This window comes from Ambystoma mexicanum, chromosome 7q (assembly GCF_040938575.1).
Source record: "Ambystoma mexicanum isolate Mex_15411 chromosome 7q, UKY_AmexF1_1, whole genome shotgun sequence".
Taxonomy (NCBI): domain Eukaryota; kingdom Metazoa; phylum Chordata; class Amphibia; order Caudata; family Ambystomatidae; genus Ambystoma; species Ambystoma mexicanum.
Window position 1 is genome coordinate 1,124,846,575 of NC_090941.1, and position 26,280 is coordinate 1,124,872,854.

General features: G+C 47.1%; 1 protein-coding gene across 1 annotated transcript in view; it reads left to right on the forward strand.

Moving 5' to 3' along the window:
• Positions 1-3,152: 3,152 nt before the first annotated feature.
• Positions 3,153-26,280, forward strand: part of LOC138528215 (extracellular calcium-sensing receptor-like) — a 130,173-nt gene continuing 107,045 nt past the window's right edge. Inside the window, exons 1-2 of the mRNA XM_069639671.1 lie at positions 3,153-3,265; positions 9,786-10,077. Of these exons, the coding sequence (XP_069495772.1) occupies positions 3,153-3,265; positions 9,786-10,077 (405 nt within the window). The remainder of the gene's footprint in view (positions 3,266-9,785; positions 10,078-26,280) is intronic.

Sequence of the window (26,280 nt, forward strand, 5' to 3'; positions counted from 1 at the left end):
TCGGTCTGGCCAGGCATGCAGAGCGGGAACTGCTGAAGTACTCGTAATGTGGTGGCCCGGAATGAACGGTGTTACGCTCACCTGGCTCCCACAGGGGTGTCGAGCGGAACTGGACAGCCACAGTCTCCACCAACGTGATGCGTAGTGCAGAGATGACTGACTGGACTGGCCCACCTAGCTTCCTCTGCTTGACCCGTAGAAGTAGTCTCCTATAGGCGGAGAAAGGGAATTAGCCACCCGTGGATTTGAGTAATAGCCCCTCACTGCATCCCCATTTATCACCTCTGATATTCCCGTTCACAAAACTCACCTTATAGTTTTGAATGATGAGCTCTCCATCCTGAGAGGAATGTAGGGGCGCGTTGATGGCCAGTTACTTCACTGGCTTGAGGATATTGAAAGAGTTCTAGACAAATCTTGGCTCCAAACCTCCTGGCGAAGGACCGTAAGTATATAGTTCTTAAGAGTTCAAAAATGTCTGAATAATCACTCTTGTCCAATTCCTTTGTTTATCTTGCAGCTTAGACCCAAAAGAAGATCGTCCTGTGGCAGCTGAAAGCATTCAGGTAAGAGTCTGTGCTATCCCACAATGTCCGTTAAATGATGCCAAGGTTTAACTCGCTGCTTTCTCTTTTCTTACAGGTGCGGCGTAAGAAGATTTGGTGTGCTGGTGAATAATACCTTCAGCGGTAAAATCAGGTAAGCATATGGTGGCAAGAGATTGTCCTTGTTTGTTCCCTCGGCTCACCTTGTTGTTTTCTTGTCCCCCTTAGGTGCTGGAATGCAGCAACATAATGATGGAGACAGCGCCGGATCGTAGAGATGCTGCGAGGAACGGTGGGTATGGCGCGGCGCTGCTGCTGGCGATGCGTCGTGCTTGAAATAAAGTCTGTTTCCGATTCAAAGGTGTGATGAATCCGGAATCAGGTAAGAAAACCAATAATGTTCTTGTTCTAACCTTTCTTCTTCTTCCTTTCTTCTTCTGTCCCTTCTTTCTAGGCGCTCTGGACTCAAGGCGGGCGTGGCTAGAGGCTGGATGCTGACTGCAGGCATGGCTACCTGCAGGATGCAGAATAACGCAAAGCATGTGCTCCTCTTCGGCCGTGGTTTAAATAGCCTCCAAATTAGTCCCAGGTAAGTATTCCTCCACAACCACACCCGAGTAACAAAATAGTCCCTAGGTAAAGTAGTCCTTTCCAAGCCTCACATGGGCTTGGATCCCTTGCAGCATGGTCTGCATCAGGTAAGTTTTAACATATGAGCCTGGCGCCATAGACGCCAGGACTGTACCCATATAGCCCCTAGCTTTCTCTGGGTAACATGATGCCTGCTTCTGGGGTTGATGGACTTGATCTGGATGCCCGGGGGTAGGCATCATGACAACGGTGCCGGTCCCTTACCGGCACCATACATTCCATGGCTGCCACAGTGAATCTGGCGGTAATCCTGCCGGTGCTACCAGTGGATTGCCACTGGACTCATAATATTTTACCAGCACCTGAGTTCCTGGTGCCACCGGCAGATTACAACTCCGGTGGCCCGGGAAGTCAGGCGCCAGTAAAATGTAAGTTCCCAATCCCATAGAGTCCTAAAGGACTCTATGGGAGTGGGGACAATGTAGTGCCGGCACTGTTATTAACGGTGCTGGCGCTTCCATGAGGAGGGCCTCATTATGAGTTTGCCGGTCCAGAAACAAGGGTGCCGGTAAACTCACTGGCACTTTTGTTTTCGGGCGATCGGCAAACTCATAATGAGGCCCTTTGTGAACATTTTCGGCTCAAGTGGCAATCCGCATAAAGCCTCTTATCATTTTTGCTTCAACCATGATGGGCAGTAAAAAATGCCATGCCAAAGGCAAAGAGCATTACCAGACTGGCTACAGCAATGCAGTCCAGTTTAGCCACAGAACAACACTGATTATGTTTGCTTTACCCTTGATGCCCAGTGAAGAAAAATGCCATGCAAGCGTCAGAAACCACAATCTGGCTGGCTGCAGCAATGTAGTGCAGCCGAACCACATAACAGCTCATCTCATGCTTTAACTTTGATGCTGACCTTTTCCCCAGAAATATAAGAGACTTTGGGCCTTATTACAAGTTTGAAGAAATGCAGTGGCAATGCTGTTACTTTGAGCTGGAGTTATATCTTGCCACTTTTCACCCATTTTCGGCGCTATTTGGTCATAGCACCAAAAATGCCCCATTGGGCCCAATGGACCCAGTATGAATGGGGATTTACCACGTCACCGCAACTCGGGATCTGGCGCTAATAATGCCAGACTGAGTTGCAGTAACAGCATTTGCATTGGGCGGTATCCCAGTGGATTTACCGCCGGGATACCACCCAGTCGCAATGAGGCCCTTTGTCACCATTTCTGGGTGCAAGAGGCAATCCACATGATGTAGGGGGCATTTCTTTTGGTTTGCGCTCCCTTCATTATCTATGAAAAGTTTGTATGCATTTTCACACACAGCAAAAAAGGAAGGGCATTGTAAATCGTTCAGGTATGTTTTCAAAAGCAAATGCTTAAATCTTTTCCCACAACTGGTATTACAACTTGGCAGAGCAGGAAATAGGAATTTCAATGCTAGGATTCCTTCCACAAGTATATCCAGCATGACTGTTTAATCACAATAGTTAGATACACCCCCTTATTAAGAGAAATACTATAATATACTTGGGAGGAATAACAACTAATCACATGGGTGATACATTTTGTGAAAAAAATAATGAGTTGAAATTACAGGTTCATGAGTCCCCCTGTAGGGTTTGAAGCCACCTGATCCAGGCTCTTATTATAAAGCCCTGAAGATCCCAGCATTGGCTGACAGGTGAGTCCCAGCTCAGCCTAGAGCTCGTTCATCTACAGAGGTCAAAGGTCAGCAGCACACTCTCCATGCAGAATCCAGTGCTCAGGAAGAAAGAACCCTGCACTAGGTTATATTCCCGGGATTAGGAGGGAGCTTCCTGCTGCCTACCCACCTCCTCTCGGAAGACTATAGAAGTGACTGCTCCTCACTGAGCTGCCATATCTGTAAGGCCCATCATTATCCAGTTCCATGGGTGCCTGGGTCTGTGCCGTGCTCCTCCTCGTCTTGGTCAAGGAAAGGGCTCTGCAGCCCGCCTGCAAACTCCAGGCCTGGAAGCAGAGCATGTATTCCAAGGAAGGAGACCTGATTTTGGGGGGAATGTTCCTGGTGCATTCAGAATATTCTTCACTGGAGCTTACATTTAAGAATGATCCTCGGCCCATATCCTGTGAGGGGTAAGATCAGATTTTCACCGTGTGTTTAGAAGTGCACCAGCTACTCTGTGATGGGGAGCAGCGTATCACACTGTGTCACAGTACGTATCCTGTGAGGGGTAAGGTCAGATTTTCACCGTGTGTTTAGAAGTGCACCAGCTACTCTGTGATAGGGAGGAGCAGCTTATCACACTGTGTCACAGTACATATCCTGTGAGGGGTAAGATCAGATTTTCACCGTGTGTTTAGAAGTGCACCAGCTACTCTGTGATGGGGAGGAGCAGCTTATCACACTGTGTCACAGTACATATCCTGTGAGGGTTAAGATCAGATTTTCACCGTGTGTTTAGAGGTGCACCAGCTACTCTGTGATAGGGAGGAGCATCTTATCACACTGTGTCACAGTACATATCCTGTAAGGGGTAAGATCAGATTTTCACCGTGTGTTTAGAGGTGCACCAGCTACTCTGTGATGGGAAGCAGCAGCTTATCACACTGTGTCACAGTACGTATCCTGTGAGGGGTAAGATCAGATTTTCACCGTGTGTTTAGAGGTGCACCAGCTACTCTGTGATGGGGAGCAGCAGTGTATCACACTGTGTCACAGTACTTATCCTGTGAGGGGTAAGATCAGATTTTCACTGTGTGTTTAGAGGTGCACCCGCTACTCTGTGATGGGGAGCAGCAGCGTATCACCCTGTGTCACAGTACATATCCTGTGAGGGGTAAGATCAGATTTTCACCGTGTGTTTAGAAGTGCACCAGCTACTCTGTGATGGGGAGGAGCAGCGTATCACACTGTGTCACGGTACGTATCCTGTGAGGGGTAAGGTCAGATTTTCACAGTGTGTTTAGAAGTGCACCAGCTACTGTGTGATGGGGAGCAGTTTATCACACTGTGTCACAGTACGTCTCCTGTGAAGGGTAAGGTCAGATTTTCACAGAGTGTTTAGAAGTGCACCAGCTACTCTGTGATGGGAAGCAGCAGCTTATCACATTGTGTCACAACCCGTCTCCTGTGAGGGGTAAGGTCAGATTTTCACTGTGTGTTTAGAAGTGCACCAGCTACTCTGTGATGGGGAGCAGCGTATCACACTGTGTCACAGTACATATCCTGTGAGGGCTAAGGTCAGATTTTCACAGTGTGTTTAGAAGTGCACCAGCTACTCTGTGATGGGGAGGAGCAGCTTATCACACTGTGTCACAGCCCGTCTCCTGTGAGGGGTAAGGTCAGATTTTCACAGTGTGTTTAGAAGTGCACCAGCTACTCTGTGATGGGAAGCAGCAGCTTATCACACTGTGTCACAGTTCGTCTTCTGTGAGGGTAAGGTCAGATGTTCACAGTGTGTTTAGAAGTGCACCAGCTACTCTGTGATGGGGAGGAGCAGCTTATCACACTGTGTCACAGCCCGTCTCCTGTGAGGGCTAAGGTCAGATGTTCACAGTGTGTTTAGAAGTGCACCAGCTACTCTGTGATGGGAAGCAGCAGCTTATCACACTGTGTCACAGTACGTATCCTGTGAGGGGTAAGGTCAGATTTTGACAGTGTGTTTAGAAGTGCACCAGCTACTCTGTGATGGGAAGCAGCAGCTTATCACACTGTGTCACAGTACGTATCCTGTGAGGGGTAAGGTCAGATTTTGACAGTGTGTTTAGAAGTGCAGCAGCTACTCTGTGATGGGGAGGAGCAGCTTATCACACTGTGTTGAGAAGTGTCACAGTTCGTCTTCTGTGAGGGGTCTGTACTGTTGATTACAGTCTGTACAGGAGGGCCACAGCTGATGCCTCCTGGGGATTTAGGACAGTCTATTATTGTGTGCATATCACGGTGTCCGTTATTTTGTATTTTTTATTGATTTGCATTTCTAAAGCGCACAAACAGCCCGCAGGTTATATCATATATGGGATTGGAGAAGTGTGTTACAGCTGCATGTTTGTTTCTGCATAAGTTACACACAATTGAATAGCTTTGCCGGTGTCTTTCCAAAGCACACCTTAGCCAACAACAAGGGCGTCTTGGAGCTGTAGACAGATAACTGACGCTTATTGGTACCCAACTCAGTGGTACTCATTTTATCCAACTCGGTAGGATGAAACAGTGGGTCAAACACACATCCCTGTTGTGGAAACATCGTCCACTGAGCCTACACGACAGACACCAACCTCAATACCAGGCCAGCCAACCTGCGTGCTTTGAGAGGCGTGATTGGGAGCTGCACATGTGGGTGTGCAAAGGGGTGACTGAATAGAGACCATGGACCCGGACAAAAGCGTACAATTAGAAACATACCTGCTTACATTACACGGGAGCATTCGAGGTTTATGCAAATGTAATGGAAAAAGCAATTTAAAATGAAAAACAGATTCATAAAGGGTAAAATTCTTTTTGTCCCCGTCTGGCATGAGGACATATGTTTCAAAGCATGAGAGCCCTGCCAGGCGAGCGATTGAGGGATTCTGTGGGCTGCTTCATGAAACGGGTGTCAGGTAAACAGATTCTCCAGCAGTTGCAGTGTTCAGGTGTGCGTTACAGCCACATGAAGAGGCAATGAACGCCCGGTCTAATACTCTGAAATATTTAAGGAATAGATCTGGTCTGCGTAACGCATGTATATCACACCCCTTTCAAGCTGGAATCGCCTACTTCTGCTGCATGACATGGCAGGTCTAGAACATTTCTGATAGGAGCTGCAACGCCTCGTGGCGCTTCTCGCATGCATGTACATCACGCCCCCTCCAAGCTGGAATCGCCTACTTCTGCTGCGTGACATGGCAGGTCTAGAACATTTTTTGATAGGAGCTGCATCGCCTCGTGGCGCTTCTCGCATGCATGTACATCACGCCCCCTCCAAGCTGGAATCGCCTACTTCTGCTGCATGACATGTCAGGTATTTGAACATTTCTGATAGGAGCTGCATCGCCTCGTGGCGCTTCTCGCATGCATGTACATCACGCCCCCTGCAAGCTGGAATCGCCTACTTCTGCTGCATGACATGGCAGGTCTAGAACATTTCTGATAGGAGCTGCATCGCCTCGTGGCGCTTCTCGCATGCATGTACATCACGCCCCCTGCAAGCTGGAATCGCCTACTTCTGCTGCATTATTGGCAGGTCTAGAACATTTCTGATAGGAGCTGCATCGCCTCGTGGCGCTTCTTGCATGCATGTACATCACGCCCCCTCCAAGCTGGAATCGCCTACTTCTGCTGCATGACATGTCAGGTATAGAACATTTCTGATAGGAGCTGCATCGCCTCGTGTCGCTTCTCGCATGCATGTACATCACGCCCCCTCCAAGCTGGAATCGCCTACTTCTGCTGCATGACATGGCAGGTCTAGAACATTTCTGATAGGAGCTGCATTGCCTCGTGTCGCTTCTCGCATGCATGTACATCACGCCCCCTGCAAGCTGGAATCGCCTACTTCTGCTGCATGACATGGCAGGTCTAGAACATTTCTGATAGGAGCTGCATAGCCTGGTGGCGCTTCTCGCATGCATGTACATCACGCCCCCTCCAAGCTGGAATCGCCTACTTCTGCTGCATTATTGGCAGGTCTAGAACATTTCTGATAGGAGCTGCATCGCCTCGTGTCGCTTCTCGCATGCATGTACATCACGCCCCCTCCAAGCTGGAATCGCCTACTTCTGCTGCATGACATGTCAGCTATAGAACATTTCTGATAGGAGCTGCATCGCCTCGTGTCGCTTCTCGCATGCATGTACATCACGCCCCCTCCAAGCTGGAATCGCCTACTTCTGCTGCATTATTGGCAGGTCTATAACATTTCTGATAGGAGCTGCATCGCCACGTGGCGCTTCTCGCATGCATGTACATCACGCCCCCTCCAAGCTGGAATCGCCTACTTCTGCTGCATGACATGTCAGGTATAGAACATTTCTGATAGGAGCTGCATCGCCTCGTGTCGCTTCTCGCATGCATGTACATCACGCCCCCTGCAAGCTGGAATCGCCTACTTCTGCTGCATGACATGTCAGCTATAGAACATTTCTGATAGGAGCTGCATCGCCTCGTGTCGCTTCTCGCATGCATGTACATCACGCCCCCTCCAAGCTGGAATCGCCTACTTCTGCTGCATGACATGGCAGGTCTAGAACATTTCTGATAGGAGCTGCATCGCCTCGTGGCGCTTCTCGCATGCATGTACATCACGCCCCCTCCAAGCTGGAATCGCCTACTTCTGCTGCATGACATGGCAGGTCTAGAACATTTCTGATAGGAGCTGCATCGCCTCGTGTCGCTTCTCGCATGCATGTACATCACGCCCCCTGCAAGCTGGAATCGCCTACTTCTGCTGCATGACATGTCAGGTATAGAACATTTCTGATAGGAGCTGCATCGCCTCGTGTCGCTTCTCGCATGCATGTACATCACGCCCCCTCCAAGCTGGAATCGCCTACTTCTGCTGCATTATTGGCAGGTCTAGAACATTTCTGGTAGGAGCTGCATCGCCTCGTGGCGCTTCTCGCATGCATGGGTCAAATTCCACACTTTAATGCCTCATGGATAATAAATGCATTTTCATTTCATGAAAATACTGTGGGCCTCATCCTTTTACCGCCACTGAGTCCTGTGGATTTACCACAGGATTTCAAATGGTGTCAATGCAGTGTAAATCCCCATTTTAAGAGTCATGGGGTTCCATGTCAATTATGGGGGAATGTTCTACAGGAGTATTTCCGCCACAGTAATTCCCCCAATTTTAGAGGTAAGGAGAATCCTCCACTTTACCCTCAGGTTCGGAATTTGGTGGTATAGTAAAAGTGGCGGTAATGGAATTACCGTCACTTTTTCCTTACAGCGGAACGTGTACTGAGTTCCTACGTTGTTTTAGCCACACGTATTTCTCACCTCGGCCTCCCCAGTTATTTATCCGTCCCGATTAGGTACCCGACACAAGCAATGTCCGCGATTCTCATCCCCCGGTGGGAGTCACCAATAACGCCACACACCAGCATCACTAGCAGTAGCAGGTGTGCGTTTGTGGTTAAGTGGTCAGGTTGATTCGTAGACACTGATGTGAGGTCCTGATCATATTTCTTACTGACCCGAAAGGAGCATCATTTTTGTTCCTGTGATTGTGCTTTTGCCATTTGTAGGTGCCATGACTGGGGGTGCAGTAACTACCGCTCAACTTTAAACATGTGGTAATCCTCATCATTTGCAAACCACTGGGCTTCATTATGAGTTTCCTGATGCTCACACTCGGTTCTGAGGCTTCAGCATGCGATTCCAAGCGCTGCCAGGGCAGTGTAAATCCCCATTGTTGGAGTCCATAGAGCGCCAGGTGGGTGTTTGGCGGAGTTCCTATGAACAGTAATGCTGTGCTGCAAATCCACCAATTCTTGGCATTAAAGTGGAGCATTTACCTTGGGCATCAGGTTGGAGAAAAATGATCCACTTCAAGGTCAAATGCAGAGGTGCAGCAAAAGTGGTGGTAATGGAATCACTGCCATGTATTTACTGCCCCTCCGAACTGTGAGTGATGCCAATTAGGCTCTTCATCCGGCATACCCACTGCAATTCTATTCATCAAACTTGGCAGAAACATGTTTGTTTGTTTGTTTGTTTACTGATTTGTAATGCGCGCCAAACCCGAAGGTATCTGGGCGCCTTTACACACGAGAAGATGTATAGATTAGGCGTAAATGACATTATAACAGTTGATGTAGTTGCACACGTTACAAGTTTGATTTATACAAAGTAATCACAGTATGAACAAAAAGTGTTACAAAAGGTTGCGTCACAGTTAGGTTGTCCGAAAATGAGGAAACAGAGAATAATGTGGTAGAAAAGTAATATCACAAAGGGCATGAGTTAAGGTTTCAGTGTCGAAGAGATCGGTGTAAATCAACAGCTTATGGATAAGTAAAGTGTCTTTAGAAACAAGCCAATTCATGATGTTATGCCTGAAGTGCAAGAAAGGTTGGTCCTCTCTCAATGCCAGAGGGAGGTAGTTCCAAAGTTGTGGTGGAGGCGGGTAGAGGATTTCTTGACAATTCTTTCTGAGAAGTAACTTAGGGTTGCACCATTCAGGCATTTGTGGGTGGGGGGGAGCGTTTTGAGCGTGATTGTGACATTAGTAGAGAGCCATTTATTCTGTCTCCTTACGTTCGAAACGTGCTCTCACCTAGGAATACCGCAAGCTGATCTAAGTGCATTATTTTGTAAAATCTGGACTTTCTTGAGGATACACTTATTTGCTCCTAAATAGAGTGCATTACAGTAATCCAGCTTGGACAAAATAAGGGCTCTGGCTAAAATCACGCAGCTTTCTTTAGATAGAAAGGATTTACACGCCCTGATCAGTCTACAAGTATCTGCAGTAGAGGATGACGTGACACTGACTTGTTTATTTAGTGTGAAAGTAGAGTCGAGGTAAAAGCCTAATATTGCCAGTTCTCACCACGCCCTGCATGTGATCATCCCCCATAGACATGTATGATTGGTGTCTGTATTGCAGAGGCTGAGAGCAATATCGTGCCACAGACAACATGTAACCCGTTTCCCATTTCCTTGCAGGTTTCACATTCGATATTACCGGGATGTCCTGGCCATGGTCTTTGCCATAGAAGAAATCAACCAGTCTCAGGACCTGCTGCCAAACCTCACTCTCGGGTTCCAGATCATGGATTCCTGCATGTCTCAGATCAAAGCCATTGGAGGGGTCTTGGAACTGCTGTCTGGGATTAGGAAGCCAATCCCTGGATACAAATGCCATTCCGGGTCAATGCCCGCGGGAATCATAGGAGAACTCATGTCCTCCATATCTGTTCCAATGGCCAGGATTTTAGGCGTCTTCCATGTTCCCCAGGTAAATCGACTGCACGCAACGACATGAAAAGCAAAGTGGAAGGATATTTGGTGGGTATATACCTCTGGGTCCTTAAGGAGGGCGATATAGATGGGAGGGGCGGATAGCAAGGGTTACGGAAGAGATGTTTAATAATCTGTGAAATGAAAGGTTAGTAGCCAGGTGGATAGCCTCCGTCAGGGAGCACCACCATAGAAACGTCTTGGTCTGCTTCTTGTTGGTTCCTTAGTCTGAGGGTTATAGACGGTGCGTTTCATTATAATCCATGACTTGATGGAGACAGCAGTGAGGGAAAGCTGGTCATTATGAGGGTCATGCCGTTTCAACAACTGTGTATGTGATGGGTTTACTCTGGAAAGCAAATGCCGAATTTAGGGGATCTGCTGATGGTACATTTGTTGAATCAGGATTGGTGCTAGGTGGTTCACTGTTTGGTGCCCGAAACTAGAGGTTTTGAAACATAGATCACTACTGTTATGAGCACCCGGGGTATTTGCGAAAGCCACAAACAGAGAAATATGTCTGTATACGCCTGATAGCACCAGCACGTTGGCCAATACATCTCGAGGGTTAGTTAGGAGGCCCAGATATCTGGAGACGGTACCGATACCGTTGATATAGAGAATTCTGTAGTGTTTCACTAAGCAGAACCTATGTAGGGGGTCTTTCGAGAATTGCAAGCCGAAAGCATTACACACATAGGCAAACGGCATGTGGCCAGGCTTGTGCTCGTTGCTGGGTGTGTGAGAGCTCATGATATTTAGAAGGGTTCAGTTTCAAGAGAAATGTCCATGTGTAGGATTACAGATCTCAGTCACACACAGCACAGCGAGTTTAAGGGTGTTTGCCTTCACCTCCACACTCACAGTGCATTTCCCACCTGGCTCTGAACTGGGGGTGACCTTCCAGTGATGGCCACTGGGCAGCATTGTGCTGTGTGTGACTTGGCTGAAGTGGATCATTCTGCTTTCACATCTCAGGGGGTAGGATGTGCTTCAATCCTTAACACACAAGAGAGGACTGGACTGGGATAACAGTAAACTGCACCTTATCCCACCTACTAAACACACACAAGCTACAGGTCCATCATGCGTGCTCCGATTGTTTAATAAACTTCCAAATAGCCAACCTGACCCTCCAATCATGACTAACTCACCCTTAAGAGTGGACTTTCCCTAGACAGAGATGACGAGCCGCCTATCTAGGGTGAGGGGAGAGAAAGGAGACTGGCTCTCCATTAAATGACGCTACAAAGTCCAAGTGCATACATGTTTTACAAAAATGGCCTCAATTAAAGGTCTGGCGGAAAGTAGCGGGACTAAAAGAAACGTGGAAGGAGATTCACTGTAACGCTTCCACTACTATGCACGCAAGTAATATGTAAAAGATGTTTTTTTTTAAATAATTCCTCTCCGGGTACCAGTAACTAGCTGAGCATCTGACTATAGTGTACGGTCAACCGGTTTCAGTGCGTTGTTTGTTTTTATACCACTTTCTTCAGGACCCAATGTTAGATAAAGGTACTTTTAGAGATACCAGCCAGCTGGTCACTGGTTCAAAGGCTGGGCCACTCTGTCTCAGTAGTTGGATTTCCTGTGGACTCCCAAGGCCACGAGTTCAGCTGATTTTAACATGGGGATAACAGCCATCTGATTTCAGGGTGCCTGAAACACCTCATCGCTAAGGTGAACCCGGATTTGACCCTGTCTACACCGATCCCTGGAGAGAAACGGGAAGCTCTGTCCCTTAGGACATGCTTCAAGCCTTCTGAACCCGCCGTAACCTTTGCATGGAGAAAAGGGAGGTTTCAATGAAGATCCGGAGTGTGGAAACTGCTGGACGGGTGTGTGCTGCCAAACAAGAAACAGACTGGGAACAAAGGGTTGCAAATATTCCAAGTTCTTGGTGTAAGCTCGCCCAGCAGATTCTGAGAGATTCCTCTGAGTAGGGTCTGCATCTGGTCCAGAATATGTGTTTAATATCGCACATGGCACACTGTAGCAATCAGGCTTTTAAGAGATGACAAGCCATCATTTTACTTTGCTCCGCATGTGAGCAATCACTGAGAGAAACTTGCAGTTAGCAATAAAAGAAATGGGGTTTGGAAAGGGACTATTCATATTAGGGTGGAGGCTGGAAGGGGAAAGAGCAGCACGGGTGGAATTTGAACGTTTTCGGCTGGCTGGAGTACCAGTTTTGTTTTTCATTTTATCATGGCAATCCCACAGAATTTCCGCAGGATTGCCAAGGAAAAGCCACAAGACAGGCAATGATAAAGAAATTCTTCTTAGGATCCAGCGAGTCCAGCCCATAATAGGAGGGCGTCGGGATGTATTCACTCCATGCGTTACTTGACTCTGTTTCCTGTCGAATTCGCTTGTTCACCTGTACGTACACATTATTAATTAAAGTGTGCTTGGCATGAATATGTGCAATCTTTGGCAATCACAGATGTGGCATTTGCCAAAATAATACAGCATGCATCTCAGTGAGTGAGGCTCCTGCCGCAGAGTTATTCTTGTTTCCTCTATTCTCCACAGACCTAAAAGAACCTAAGTTCATATCCGCATGCGCTCTACCATTCTCCTGCAAGTGTTTGGCCACAGCCAGCATGGTGCATCATAGACTGCCTTTCATAGCGTGTTCTGCTATCATTGTATCAAGCACACCTGCGCTAAAAGGCTCTGTGTGCTAATCTAAGGCTTGAAGAGCATCAGGCAGTTACCTGCATAGACTGGCTTTACTTGCTTGCCAGAAATGAAGTCATCTCAGAGAGTAGAGAATTCCATATAAATGGCATAGCCATACTGAAAAGCCTTTAACCATGCTGACAAGCCTTTAGCCATACTGAAAAGCCTTTAGCCATACTGAAAGGCCTTTAGCCATACTGACAAGCCTTTAGCCAAACCTTTAGCCATACTGACAAGCCTTTAGCCATACTGAACTGACAAGCCTTTAACCATGCTGACAAGCCTTTAGCCATACTGAACTGACAAGCCTTTAGCCATACTGACAAGCCTTTAGCCATACTGACGAGCCTTTAGCCATACTGACAAGCCTTTAGCCATACTGAACTGACAAGCCTTTAGCCAAACCTTTAGCCATACTGACAAACCTTTAGCCATACTGACGAGCCTTTAGCCATACTGACAAGCCTTTAGCCATACTGAACTGACAAGCCTTTAGCCATACTGAACTGACAAGCCTTTAGCCAAACCTTTAGCCATACTGACAAGCCTTTAGCCATACTGAACTGACAAGCCTTTAGCCAAACCTTTAGCCATACTGACAAGCCTTTAGCCATACTGAACTGACAAGCCTTTAGCCATACTGACAAGCCTTTAGCCATACTGACAAGCCTTTAGCCATACTGAACTGACAAGCCTTTAGCCAAACCTTTAGCCATACTGACAAGCCTTTAGCCATACTGACAAGCCTTTAGCCATACTGAACTGACAAGCCTTTAGCCATACTGACAAGCCTTTAGCCATACTGACAAGCCTTTAGCCAAACCTTTAGCCATACTGACAAGCTTTTAGCCATACTGACAAACCTTTTAGCTATACTGACAAGCCTTTAGCCATACTGACAAGCCTTTAGCCAAACCTTTAGCCATACTGACAAGCCTTTCACCATACTGACAAGCCTTTAGCCATACTGACAAGCCTTTAGCCATACTGAACTGACAAGCCTTTAGCCATACTGACAAGCCTTTAGCCATACTGAACTGACAAGCCTTTAGCCAAACCTTTAGCCATACTGACAAGCTTTTAGCCATACTGACAAACCTTTAGCCATACTGAACTGACAAGCCTTTAGCCATACTGACAAGCCTTTAGCCAAGCCTTTAGCCATACTGACAAGCCTTTAGCCATACTGACAAGCCTTTAGCCATACTGACAAGCCTTTAGCCATACTGAACTGACAAGCCTTTAGCCAAACCTTTAGCCATACTGACAAGCCTTTTAGCCATACTGAACTGACAAGCCTTTAGCCATACTGAACTGACAAGCCTTTAGCCATACTGACAAGCCTTTAGCCATACTGAACTGACAAGCCTTTAGCCAAACCTTTAGTCATACTGACAAGCCTTTAGCCATACTGACAAGCCTTTAGCCATACTGACAAGCCTTTAGCCATACTGACAAGCCTTTAGCCAAACCTTTAGCCATACTGACAAGCCTTTAGCCACACTGACAAGCCTTTAGCCATACTGACAAGCCTTTAGCCATACTGAACTGACAAGCCTTTAGCCAAACCTTTAGCCATACTGACAAGCCTTTAGCCATACTGACAAGCCTTTAGCCATACTGAACTGACAAGCCTTTAGCCATACTGAACTGACAAGCCTTTAGCCAAACCTTTAGCCATACTGACAAGCCTTTAGCCATACTGACAAGCCTTTAGCCAAACCTTTAGCCATACTGACAAGCCTTTAGCCATACTGACAAACCTTTAGCCATACTGACAAGCCTTTAGCCATACTGAACTGACAAGCCTTTAGCCATACTGAACTGACAAGCCTTTAGCCAAACCTTTAGCCTTACTGACAAGCCTTTAGCCATACTGACAAGCCTTTAGCCATACTGACAAGCCTTTAGCCATACTGAACTGACAAGCCTTTAGCCAAACCTTTAGCCATACTGACAAGCCTTTAGCCATACTGACACGCCTTTAGCCATACTGACAAGCCTTTTAGCCATACTGAACTGACAAGCCTTTAGCCATACTGAACTGACAAGCCTTTAGCCATACTGACAAGCCTTTAGCCATACTGAACTGACAAGCCTTTAGCCAAACCTTTAGCCATACTGACAAGCCTTTAGCCATACTGACAAGCCTTTAGCCATACTGACAAGCCTTTAGCCAAACCTTTAGCCATACTGACAAGCCGTTAGCCAAACCTTTAGCCATACTGACAAGCCTTTAGCCATACTGACAAGCCTTTAGCCATACTGACAAGCCTTTAGCCATACTGAACTGACAAGCCTTTAGCCAAACCTTTAGCCATACTGACAAGCCTTTAGCCATACTGACAAGCCTTTAGCCATACTGACGAGCCTTTAGCCATACTGACGAGCCTTTAGCCATACTGACAAGCCTTTAGCCATACTGACAAGCCTTTAGCCATACTGAACTGACAAGCCTTTAGCCATACTGAACTGACAAGCCTTTAGCCAATCCTTTAGCCATACTGACAAGCCTTTAGCCATACTGACAAACCTTTAGCCATACTGACAAGCCTTTAGCCATACTGACAAGCCTTTAGCCAAACCTTTAGCCATACTGACAAGCCTTTAGCCATACTGACACACCTTTAGCCATACTGAAAAGCCTTTAGCCATACTGACAAGCCTTTAGCCATACTGACAAGCCTTTAGCCAAACCTTTAGCCATACTGACAAGCCTTTAGCCATACTGACAAGCCTTTAGCCATACTGACAAGCCTTTAGCCATACTGAACTGACAAGCCTTTAGCCAAACCTTTAGCCATACTGACAAGCCTTTAGCCATACTGACAAGCCTTTAGCCATACTGAAAAGCCTTTAGCCATACTGACAAGCCTTTAGCCATACTGAACTGACAAGCCTTTAGCCAAACCTTTAGCCATACTGACAAGCCTTTAGCCATACTGACAAGCCTTTAGCCATACTGACAAGCCTTTAGCCAAACCTTTAGCCATACTGACAAGCCTTTAGCCATACTGACGATCCTTTAGCCATACTGACGATCCTTTAGCCATACTGACAAGCCTTTAGCCATACTGAACTGACAAGCCTTTAGCCATACTGACGAGCCTTTAGCCATACTGACAAGTCTTTATGTTTGTTTGTTTGTTTGTTTGTTTATTTATTTGATAATGTGCACCAAGCCCTTGGGCAGCTGGGCGCAGCAGTACAAGAAGTCTCAAAGCTTAGTTACAATGCCTACCACAGGCTAGAACATACATGTAAGTACAGAGTAAATTACAATATATAATACAGTACAGACAGTTGCCAGGGTCATCAATAGAAGGAGATCATAGCAGGATCAGGCTAGAGCGGGGGGAGGGGGTTACATATCATTAGTGTGAAGCTATTTGAGAGCGTTACTTCTACATCTGGCGTAAGGTAGTGGGCGTCTGAGGTCAAATGGGAGTGTGTTCCATGATTGTGCAGCTTTGACAGGGAAGCTGGATCCTCCCGCCGTAGTCAGTTTATATCTAGGGATTTCAAGCATGAATGTGTTAGCAGATCTCAGAGGTCGGGTTGAGGATCTCCTGTTGATATTTTCAGATAGGTACAGAGATGCTAGATTATTTAGGCATTTAGAAGTGAGAGAGATAGTTTTAAGGAGGATTCTGTCCTTGATTTTTAGCCAGTGGGCCTCTGTCCGGTATTTAGAGATATGCTCTCTGTGTGGGGTGTTCAGTGCTGCTCTTAGGGTGTTATTTTGCAATCTCTGGAGTTTGTCAGTGACAGACTGTTTGGCTCCTGAGTATAGGGTGTTGCAATAGTCTAGTCTAGACATGATAAGAGCATTGGCCAAAGTGAGGCAGCTGGCGCTGGACAGGAACGGTCTGGTAGCTCGGATGAGTTTGCAAGTGTAGGTTGTTGAGGAGGAGAGGGAGTTCACTTGCTTTTTAAGGGTGAAAGAGGAGTCCAAGTAGAATCCTAGAGTTTTATTCTCTGGCATAACCTTAATGATGTTGCCAATATTAAAGGATGCATAGTTCGGGTGAGCTTTGTTAGGTTATGATGAGATCCGAGGAGCAAGATATCAGTTTTATCATCGTTCAGGCAGAGGCCATGGGTAGCCATCCATGCCTGAATGAGGATGTATATCGTATTCACCAAGGCCAAGTCTGCTTCATAGTTGCCCGAAAGGGGTATTAGGATCTGAGTGTCATCTGCATAATTTGTGTAGGTGACACCCAGTCTGTCCAACTTGTCAAATAATGGCTTGGTGAAAATGTTATACATGGTGGGTGAGACACAAGAGCCCTGTGGGACTCCACATGTTATTTGGATAGGATCAGCGCAGGTGGATGTAGAGAAAACTCTAATAGTCCGGTTGGCTAGAAAGGATTGGACCCAGGCTATAGCTTCCCCTGTGAAGTTGGCAACGAGCCTGAGGTGATTGCATAAAACTGCGTGATCCACCAAGTCAAAGGCTGCTGACAAGTCCAGTAAAAATAGCAGAGCTGTTTTTCCACTATCCTTTAACTCCTCAATTTTAGTCTTAAGATCTAGCAAGGCTGTTTCAGTGCCATGGAGGGGACAGAAACCCGATTGCCGAGAGCCTAGTAGATGGTTGGCTTCCAAGATGTCTTGAATTTGGAGGTAGGCTACTCTATCGATAATTTTAAGTAGGAAAGGTATGGTGGTAATGGGCCTATAGTTGGCTGGGATAGATGGATCAAGGGTTTGTTTTTTAAGTAGGGGGAGGACCCAGGATTCTTTCAGGTTGGCCGGTACTGTGTTTGATTTGAAGGAGGAGTTAATGAGCTTCGAGATAAACGGGGCTAAGTCTCTAGCTGCATCCTTTATTATTTGTGCTGGGCAACTGTCGCCCGTACAGTTGGATGGCTTCAGGGAGAGGATGACCTTTTCAGTGTCGATGATAGAGATAGTTTTGAAGCTAAAAGGCGGGATGGTGATAGGCTCAGTAGTCAATGGGATTTGTTGATCAGCGGATGGTAGAGAGTCCTATTTATTGGTTATTTTGTGTTGGAGGGTAGATATTTTCTTCGATAGGGCATTTTGTATGTTAGTACACCATATCTTGTCCTTGGGGACAGTGTCGGCTGGTTGAATGGGGGATTCCATTTTGCGGAGGATGGAAAATAGTTCCTTAGTATTTGATTTGGCATTAGTGATTCTGTCGTTGAATAGATTTTTTTTGTGTTGATAATTTCCTTCTTGTAGGATTTGGAGAATTGGGTTAGATTGGCTTTATTATTGTCGGTGGGCGAGTTGCGCCAAATAGCTTGGAGCTTTCTTCTCTGCCTTGTTAGGTCCTCTAGTTGGAGTGCGGTCCTTAAATTGGGGTAGCCATACTAACAAGCCTTTAGCCATACTGACAAGCATTTTAGCCATACTGACAAGCCTTTAGCCATACTGACAAGCCTTTAGCCACACTGACAAGCCTTTTAGCCATACTGACAAGCCTTTAGCCATACTGACAAGACTTTAGCCATACTGACAAGCATTTTAGCCATACTGACAAGCCTTTAGCCATACTGACAAGACTTTAGCCAATCCTTTAGCCATAATGACAAGCCTTTTAGCCACATTGACAAGCCTTTAGCCATACTGACAAGCCTTTTAGCCATACTGACAAGCCTTTTCACCGTCTGTCAGCTCAAGCCTTAAAAGTGTAGGCAGTTAATGGCATTTCTCAGTACACAATGATGCACTATATTGTGCTTACATGTGTGCACCCTATGAGGGCACTTCATCACTAGAGCATTAGCATTGTGGAGCTTTGGAGACAGAGAATCCATGTAGCGGGGTTCAAGCCTCTGTGCCAGTGCTTTTTCTTTATGAAAATGAACTGATGTGCAATTTCATCACATGGCTTTAAACAAAAGTGCACTGATTGACTGAAAGGTGAAGAAGTACTTTTTTAATACATTTGTTGTATCTTTTCAATGATCAAATATGCTGACCGATTCCACTAGACAACCAACCCTATATTCCTTGAATTGTTTTTTAAATGTTTCTTTTTTAGTTATGGCTCTGGCAATGTCCCTTACCCTGCTTGGCAGTAGACACATTCACAATAATGTGCAATGTTTATTAAATGTGTCATTTTTAAACAGACTTTTTGAGTTGTACAAATTGATCTAATTGATCTTGGGTTATTAGCACTACAGTGCAAGAGCCCCTGCATTTTCTGCAGTATGGTATTCTGGTTGACATGTTAAGGACTCCTGAGAGGTACGGATTGTCAGGACTGTTCTCCATGTCGGATGCCAACCCTGATGCCAGCCCTTCGGGGCAGCAGAATCAAAGGAACACTTGCCACAGCAAGAAAGGAAAAGGTGAGGCGGAGCAAGCACCCAGGACTAACCCCACAGCTGCAGAGGGAGATAAAATAGGTCAGACTGTGTTGAAATTCTATGACTCCGCCACTCACATCTATTCATGTACCTGCATACTTTCCCAAGCACGAGTTGGGTACCATGTAATCCATAGTGCACACCACTCATGGTGGATCATTGTGATGGATTGCCATCTGGCGAGGGTTTAGGAGCCCTGCTTTTTATGTTTATTAAACAAATAAAATGATCCAGGTCATTCCATCTCAGGAAGGGAGATCTGCTAATCAGAGCTCCTTTTCAAAAACTCACTGCTAAAAGCATAGTGTACACCTGAGCCCTGCTTTATCAGTAGCCTAATCTGTAGCACCTGCTCTACAGGGGCACAGGACAGTTTCAGAGTTGCCAACTGCCCATTTGACAGGCACAGTGACAGGCAAGGCTCTGCAGTGCAACTGCTACCTTTAAGAGGTGGACTTTTCTAAAAATAAAATACATACACATGAGAACGCTGTCCTGGTGGCATGTTACACTGTAAATATAAATCATAGCCGAGTTTGAGGTATGGTGGCTGGCATCTCTCATAATTATTCAAACCTCATCAATTTGATATCAGACATGTTTCAGCCCTGTGGGCCCAGTTCATCTGTGCAAGGTTTATGTGTACCCCCCCCCCCCCCAGCTAGCCTCTGTCTCCCAGCAAGACTGCCAGCAAGACTGTAGCCCTGGAGGTTTACAGCACAAATGATGCCTAAGATAAGGCATAAACAGTAAGGCCTTCCTGGCATAGGTAGAGAGGTACTTGTCTTAGATTCTGTCATTTGTTGGAGATGTCTGCCTCTTGTTTGCTGTCATGCTTAAAATTAAACCGGTTAGATTACACTGCCATGTTCAAATAGGATGCCATTGAAAGTGCAAAGATATCTGGGCACCCCCAATACATTTCCAGACTTTCTTGGACCACTTGGCTGGGAACCATACAGCATCTATGTTCATCTATCAGGGTGCCTGTAAATTCCAAGGAATTTAGCAAGCCACAGCATTGAAGTCTCAAAGAAGCAGACTCCCCACTACGCCCCGTAAGGTAGAGGCGTACCTGCAGTTCCAATGGGACTTGCACTCAATGACAAGAATTGCAAATGTTACATTTGCCAGATTTATGTGAAATGTAGATTCTTATAGGAACTAATATTGCTGTTTAGCCATGCATGTTTGAAGGGGAGTTAGCAATTGTAAACAAGGGGCAAATGTAAACTTCTGAGGCTCCCTTCTCAGGATTAACACACAATGGGATTCCTTAGTCAAGTTTGGGCCAGTTATAAATATGATATCTATAATGACCATGTCAGATGTCAGTGATGGAGCTGGCCTGGTACATTTCAAAGGAGTTGTTGTTATTTGCCAAGCCCAAGCATGCCATAAAATAACTTAATTAACACCTATAAATAAATAGCTATTTATTTGATGTCTGGCAGAATATGTGTGCTCTGGATACACATTAATAGCATATAAAGAAAGTATTTCAGTGATGCACTGCCACTGCTACCGCCACTGCCACCTGTAGGAATATGTTAGCAACTCCACATTAGCAAAATAAATAGATTATAACATGAAGGAAACCTAAAATAAAATGTGTAATCACTAAATTTATCTCTGCATTGCAATGCGCGCTCTTATCAATAAGAAATGTGTACAGTTTGCATAAAGAAGTAATATCTATCATGTTCTGTAAACATATATATAGCATGACATGACTAAATAACTGAGCAATAGGGAAGATGAGTAACTGCACCAAAATGTATTACAGAAAAATCATTCAAAGTCTCTAAATGTGGGCACCGGCTTGCAGAATCAGAAAATATTAGTTTCATTAATCATGCATGTTCACATCCAAAGTTAGTCAAAAACTAAGATAGCATCTTTTCAATAGGGGTGAGTGTCCCTCCCACCTTTGGAACTGGAAAGCCACATATATGTGAGTATGCACACAGAATATAAGGACATTAATAAGGAAGGAATAAGGACACAATTATTCAATATAGCAGATGAGAATTATGAATTTGAACTGGATATGAGAGAACAGAGCTTGAAGGACTGACCAAAGCCTTATTAGAGAGCAGTTCAGTAAGAGAAGGAGGACAAGTCCATCTAGGATCCAGATAAGACACCTAAAGAGAGGGTTTTCTGAAGGAATAATCTAAGGCTGACTGGCCCGCTGCTGTCTCCCCAAAATCAGATTATGATTACTGATGCCAAAGATGCTTACTGCTCCACCACCACTGTGGCGGCCTCTAACAGGAGCAAAGCCCTCTTTGACGTAGTAAAGCATTGTAACAAACCATCACCTGACTCTGAGGTACCAGCAATTCAGGAAAAATGAGAGGGAAACAACATTTTAATAACAAAATAGGCAAAATCTGAGAGATTATCGAATGAACCTCCCACATCATTAGGGCTTCTGGCAGCACAACACGCATACAGCCCCTCTAAAGTGAATTATGTCCTCTCTCTCCAACTGCCTCCCTCAGACCTACCTCCTACTCTGACAATATCATACTGGATCCCATTTTTAAACAATTGATGGGCCTGGCACAGAATGTGCTCCTCAGCATCAGTAATGTCTTCCTCAGAGAATGGTAATTTCTAGATACCCTCAAGACTGGTGTCATGCAACCTTCTTTGCAAAAAACAACCCTAGGCCCAGCTGACATGTCCAGCTATTAGCCCATTACAAACATTCTGTTTATTGGCAAAATCTTGGAAAAATAAGTTGCTACACAACTACTCGGAAGAATCAAACAACTTCACCTTCGAAATGACTATCAGTCAGGGTTCTGACCCAAGTGTAATATCGAGACAGCCACTATACAGGTGGTAGATGAGGCCCTCGAAATCCTGGATAAGGGTAACTCATGCCTCCTGGTACTCATTGAATGCTCAGCTGCATTCAACACCACCAACTAATACATCCTAGATGACAGGATTGGATTCTATGGCACTGCCCTGAATTGGTTTACCTCCTACCTCTCAGGCAGACACCAGGTGGTACAGATGATCTTGTTGCATTCTAAACCGACTCCCAGTCTCCTGAGTAGACCCCCAAGGGTCCATCCTATTGTAATAAAGATGCAAGTTCAATGCGGTATAACGGAACACACTTATCAGCTGCAAGAGGAGCACTGTAATAGGGGAGGGGTCTCTTTCTCATATCTGTATTAGTGGTAGAACAAAACGCAGTAAATAGGCCTTCAAAGCTTGCTTTTACTTTAAACATGTGTTAGCATTTTATGCGCGACAAAGAGCGCTGTGGTTGGTGATTCAGTGCAGAGTCTGCAATCCCAGACCCATGCTTTGAGAAGTACACAGTGGTTGTTATTTTTTGAGGTCACAGATTAGAGCTCACAGGTTTCGCCAATGAATAAGTAATACATGACCATTTTATCCTTGCCAAAAATCATATCTGGTTGACCGCATTAGAAAAAGCTCACTCTCAACCGGGGGAATTATTCAAAATTCTGAAAGAGCTACAACATCTCAGCCAGGTCAAAAATGATGTAGTTACCAGAGACATTGAATGGTGCACCTCAATACAAGATGCTATGTGCACCAAACTTAATAGGATTAAGGATAAGATTGTACTCTCTAAAAAAGCCACAACTCCTAAAGATGCCAAAACTATGAATGCCATACAAAAAACATGGAAAGTAGAGCAATTTACATTCAGACCTGTAAGTGAATCTGAATGATCACTCATTACAGAAAAGCTTAAACCTGCTAAATGTAAAGGGGATGCAGCCCGGCTCTGGCTATTAAGGCATGTTCCTCCACTTTGATTGCAACACTATGTACATTTGTCGATGTCTTGTTTAGGGATGGTTGTGTCCCAAAAGGTATCAAGAACACCAGGATTACCCAGCTGTTGAAAATAAACAGTCTCTGGCCGTTGGATCCATTGAATTACCGCCCTATTTACAACTCTCCATTTTTACTCAAGATCCTGGATCGAGTGGCTTACTCACCGGTTTTAATAGATTTCAGATCCTGCAACATTTTGAACAGATGGCAGCCTGGTTTCAGGGAGAGCCTTGGATCAGAGACAGCGCTGTTAGACCTTAAGTCCGGGATACTCCGACATATGCACAATGGACAGATGGTAATGCTCATGCTGCTCGACCTGTCCGCCGCCTTAGACCTGGTGGACCATGCTCTATTGGGAACCAGGTTGGAGGAGATGGCAGGGTTTTCAATGTCAGCAGCAGGCTGGGTGAGATATTTCCTCAGTGGGTGGCGCTGTGGAGCAGCCCAAGATGGCTGCTTAGCTTTTGAGCTCCGTGCGGCTCCGGCCCTCATCTGCCCACATCTGCGAACATCGGAGCTTGCTACACTCCTATTGCGGCCAACCATCTGCCCCTGTCTGCTGGGCAGCTCCTGGCGGAGTCCCGGCCTTCTCTGACTACTGGAAGACTTGCTACGGCCACATCTCTCTGGAGGCCTACCCGGGCTGCGGCGGTTACTCGAGGCCTCGCCACTCTTTCGCGGCCCGCCCGCCCCTGTCTCCCACCCTGGGGGGCCCCGCGGGGCGGATCGCTGCCGGACGGGGGGCTGGGACCGAACCGACGGCTGCGGCGGCCTGTGGGGTGCCCCGCCTTATCGACACTCGCCTGGCGGAGGACTGCACTGTCGAGGTGAGGAGCGGAGGGGTGACGCATCCGGACGGGTCACGGTGGGCCCGGCCTTCACCTCACGCTGCCCCTGGACCTGCCCTGTGGGCGCCCCTGCCCCCCTGGTGCGCCCCGCTCTGTATTGCCAGCGTGATCCACGTCCACGTCGGTAGAGATCCCCCCGGGCTTGACTCGACTCCTGGACCCTGTGCCCACCACCTCCACGTGGCTGACGCTTGATAACCACGGCGGCCGTCGCTACTCTTCGTCATGCCAAGTAAATCGAAAGGAAACTGCAGGGGAGGATCGATGGATAGATTTGCTAGAGCGGTTCCGAGATCCGACGCTTGCTCATCCCCACCCCCGCCGGAGGAGTCCGGGGTGGAGTCGCAGGCCGGGCCGCCGGGACCTGACCTCACGGTTATCATGGAGTCGATGGCCAAAAATTTCGCTTCCTTCCACGAGAAGTTGGACGATATACATGCCAATGTTGCCTCGCTCAAGACACGTGTAGACCAAGCCGGGACCCGAATAGCGGAGGCTGAAGGCAGGATCTCTACTAACGAGGACGAACTACACGTGCTGCAGTCCACGGTCGCGGCCCTGTCCCGGGACATGAAGGCGGTTAAATCCAAATGCGATGACTTGGAGTCCCGCGCTCGCAGGAATAATCTACGCATCATTGGTGTCCCCGAGAACGCACTCAAGGGGCGCATGGAGGATGCGATCGAGAGCTTGCTTAGGGAACTGCTCGACAACCCGACCCTGTCTCCGCACTTTACGGTCGAGCGCGCACATCGGGCCCTGTCCCCTCGCCCTAGACCGGGTGATCTTCCGAGACCCATCATTACCAGGATCCTGAACTATCGGGACAGGGACCTCATCCTACGCTTGGCACGGGAGAAGGGAGAGCTGCGCCTGGAGGCCAACACCGTCAGGATCTTCCCCGACTTTTCCGTAGCGGTCCAGCAGGAAAGGCGCCAATTTCTTGGTGTCAAAAAGCTACTCAGGGAACGCAATGTCCCATACGCCATCCTCTTCCCGGCGCGATTGAAATTGACCCACAACGGCAAACTCTACTTCTTCACGGTCCCCGAGGAGGCAGTGAAGTTCATTGAGCTGGAGATACCATTACCTAATCCGATAAATGCTCCCGTGGCCGCTGAGTGAGCACTCCCTGTAGTGCCCCACTCTCCTCGCCAGCTTTCTCCGCTCATTTTGGATGTGTTGTTGGTAATGCTGTTCTTTGCCCCAGCGACTCGAGCCCCGTGGATGGCCATCCGGCCTGGGGTTTCGCCCTGGGCCCTTGGACACTACTCAATACTCCTCGTACACTGTATGCTCATGCGTTAGATCGCCTATTGTTTTCCTGTTATCATCCGACCTCAACTCCTGGGTTCGAACTTGGATCCTTCACCGCAGAACTTGACTTGATGGCCCATGTTGGCCTACATGATGCTTAAGATGCCGTCCGCACGGCTACAGCGCCCCCACTGCGTTTGCAATGTTTGTGTTTGTGCTTGGTTTGCTGTTAGGGTTGGGTGGCCACTGTTGGGCCGAATCGTGGGCGCATCCCCGTTGGGTGGTGACCTCTGTTCCTCCCCGGTTGGGGAGACCCTGTCACTCCCCTGGCTTAGCTGGGGACCTTGGGGTTGGGTGGGGGACGATACCTACTGCAAGTTGCGGGTGGGCAGAGTGGGTGGTGGGTGGTGATGTTGGGGGTGTGTGGGATTGTATTACAAAAGACGGAGGTAGTGTGGCAGAATGCATGACATCGGGGCACCATTGTGGGGCCCATTTTAAACTACTGGCTGGCTCTAGGCAGAGAGTATGGGATGTACCCTAATTCGATGCAATGACAACTGTTGTGCTGTCTTGGAATGTACGGGGCCTTAGTAACTACACCAAGGCTCGTAAAATTATGGCTTACGCCAACAGACATTGTTGTACAATTTTGTTCCTGCAGGACACCCACTCTGGGGGCCACCTGGCCAGATGCATGGCCCCTTCCTGGGGCCCCAATAGATATTTTACCTCCTACTCCTCCCGGGCTAGGGGGGTCCTGACGATGGTTCATAGATCGCTCAAGTTTTCTCTACATAAGAATTATGTTGACCCTGAAGGGAGGTATGTTATCCTGCATTGTTCTTTGGCGAATAGGGAATACCTGCTGGTCAATACGTATGGCCCTAATGTGGACTCTCCTGATTTCGTTGACCGGGTGGCGGCGATACTGCTGGGTTATGTGGGGGTACAGATTATCTGGGGGGGGGACATGAATTTCATAATGGATACCACGTTGGACAGAACAAGCACTGCCCCCAGATTGCTCTCGGGCGCAGCGCGTAGACTATTAGCACACAGGGTGACGCTAGATGTTCGTGACGCATGGCGGGCGATGCACCCGTTGACGCGCGAATATACCCATTATTCCTCGGTACACGACAGCTCCTCGAGGATTGACATGTTTTTCGTGTCCAGTACGCTTCTGGGCAGGGTGGCTGAAACTCAGATCTTGGC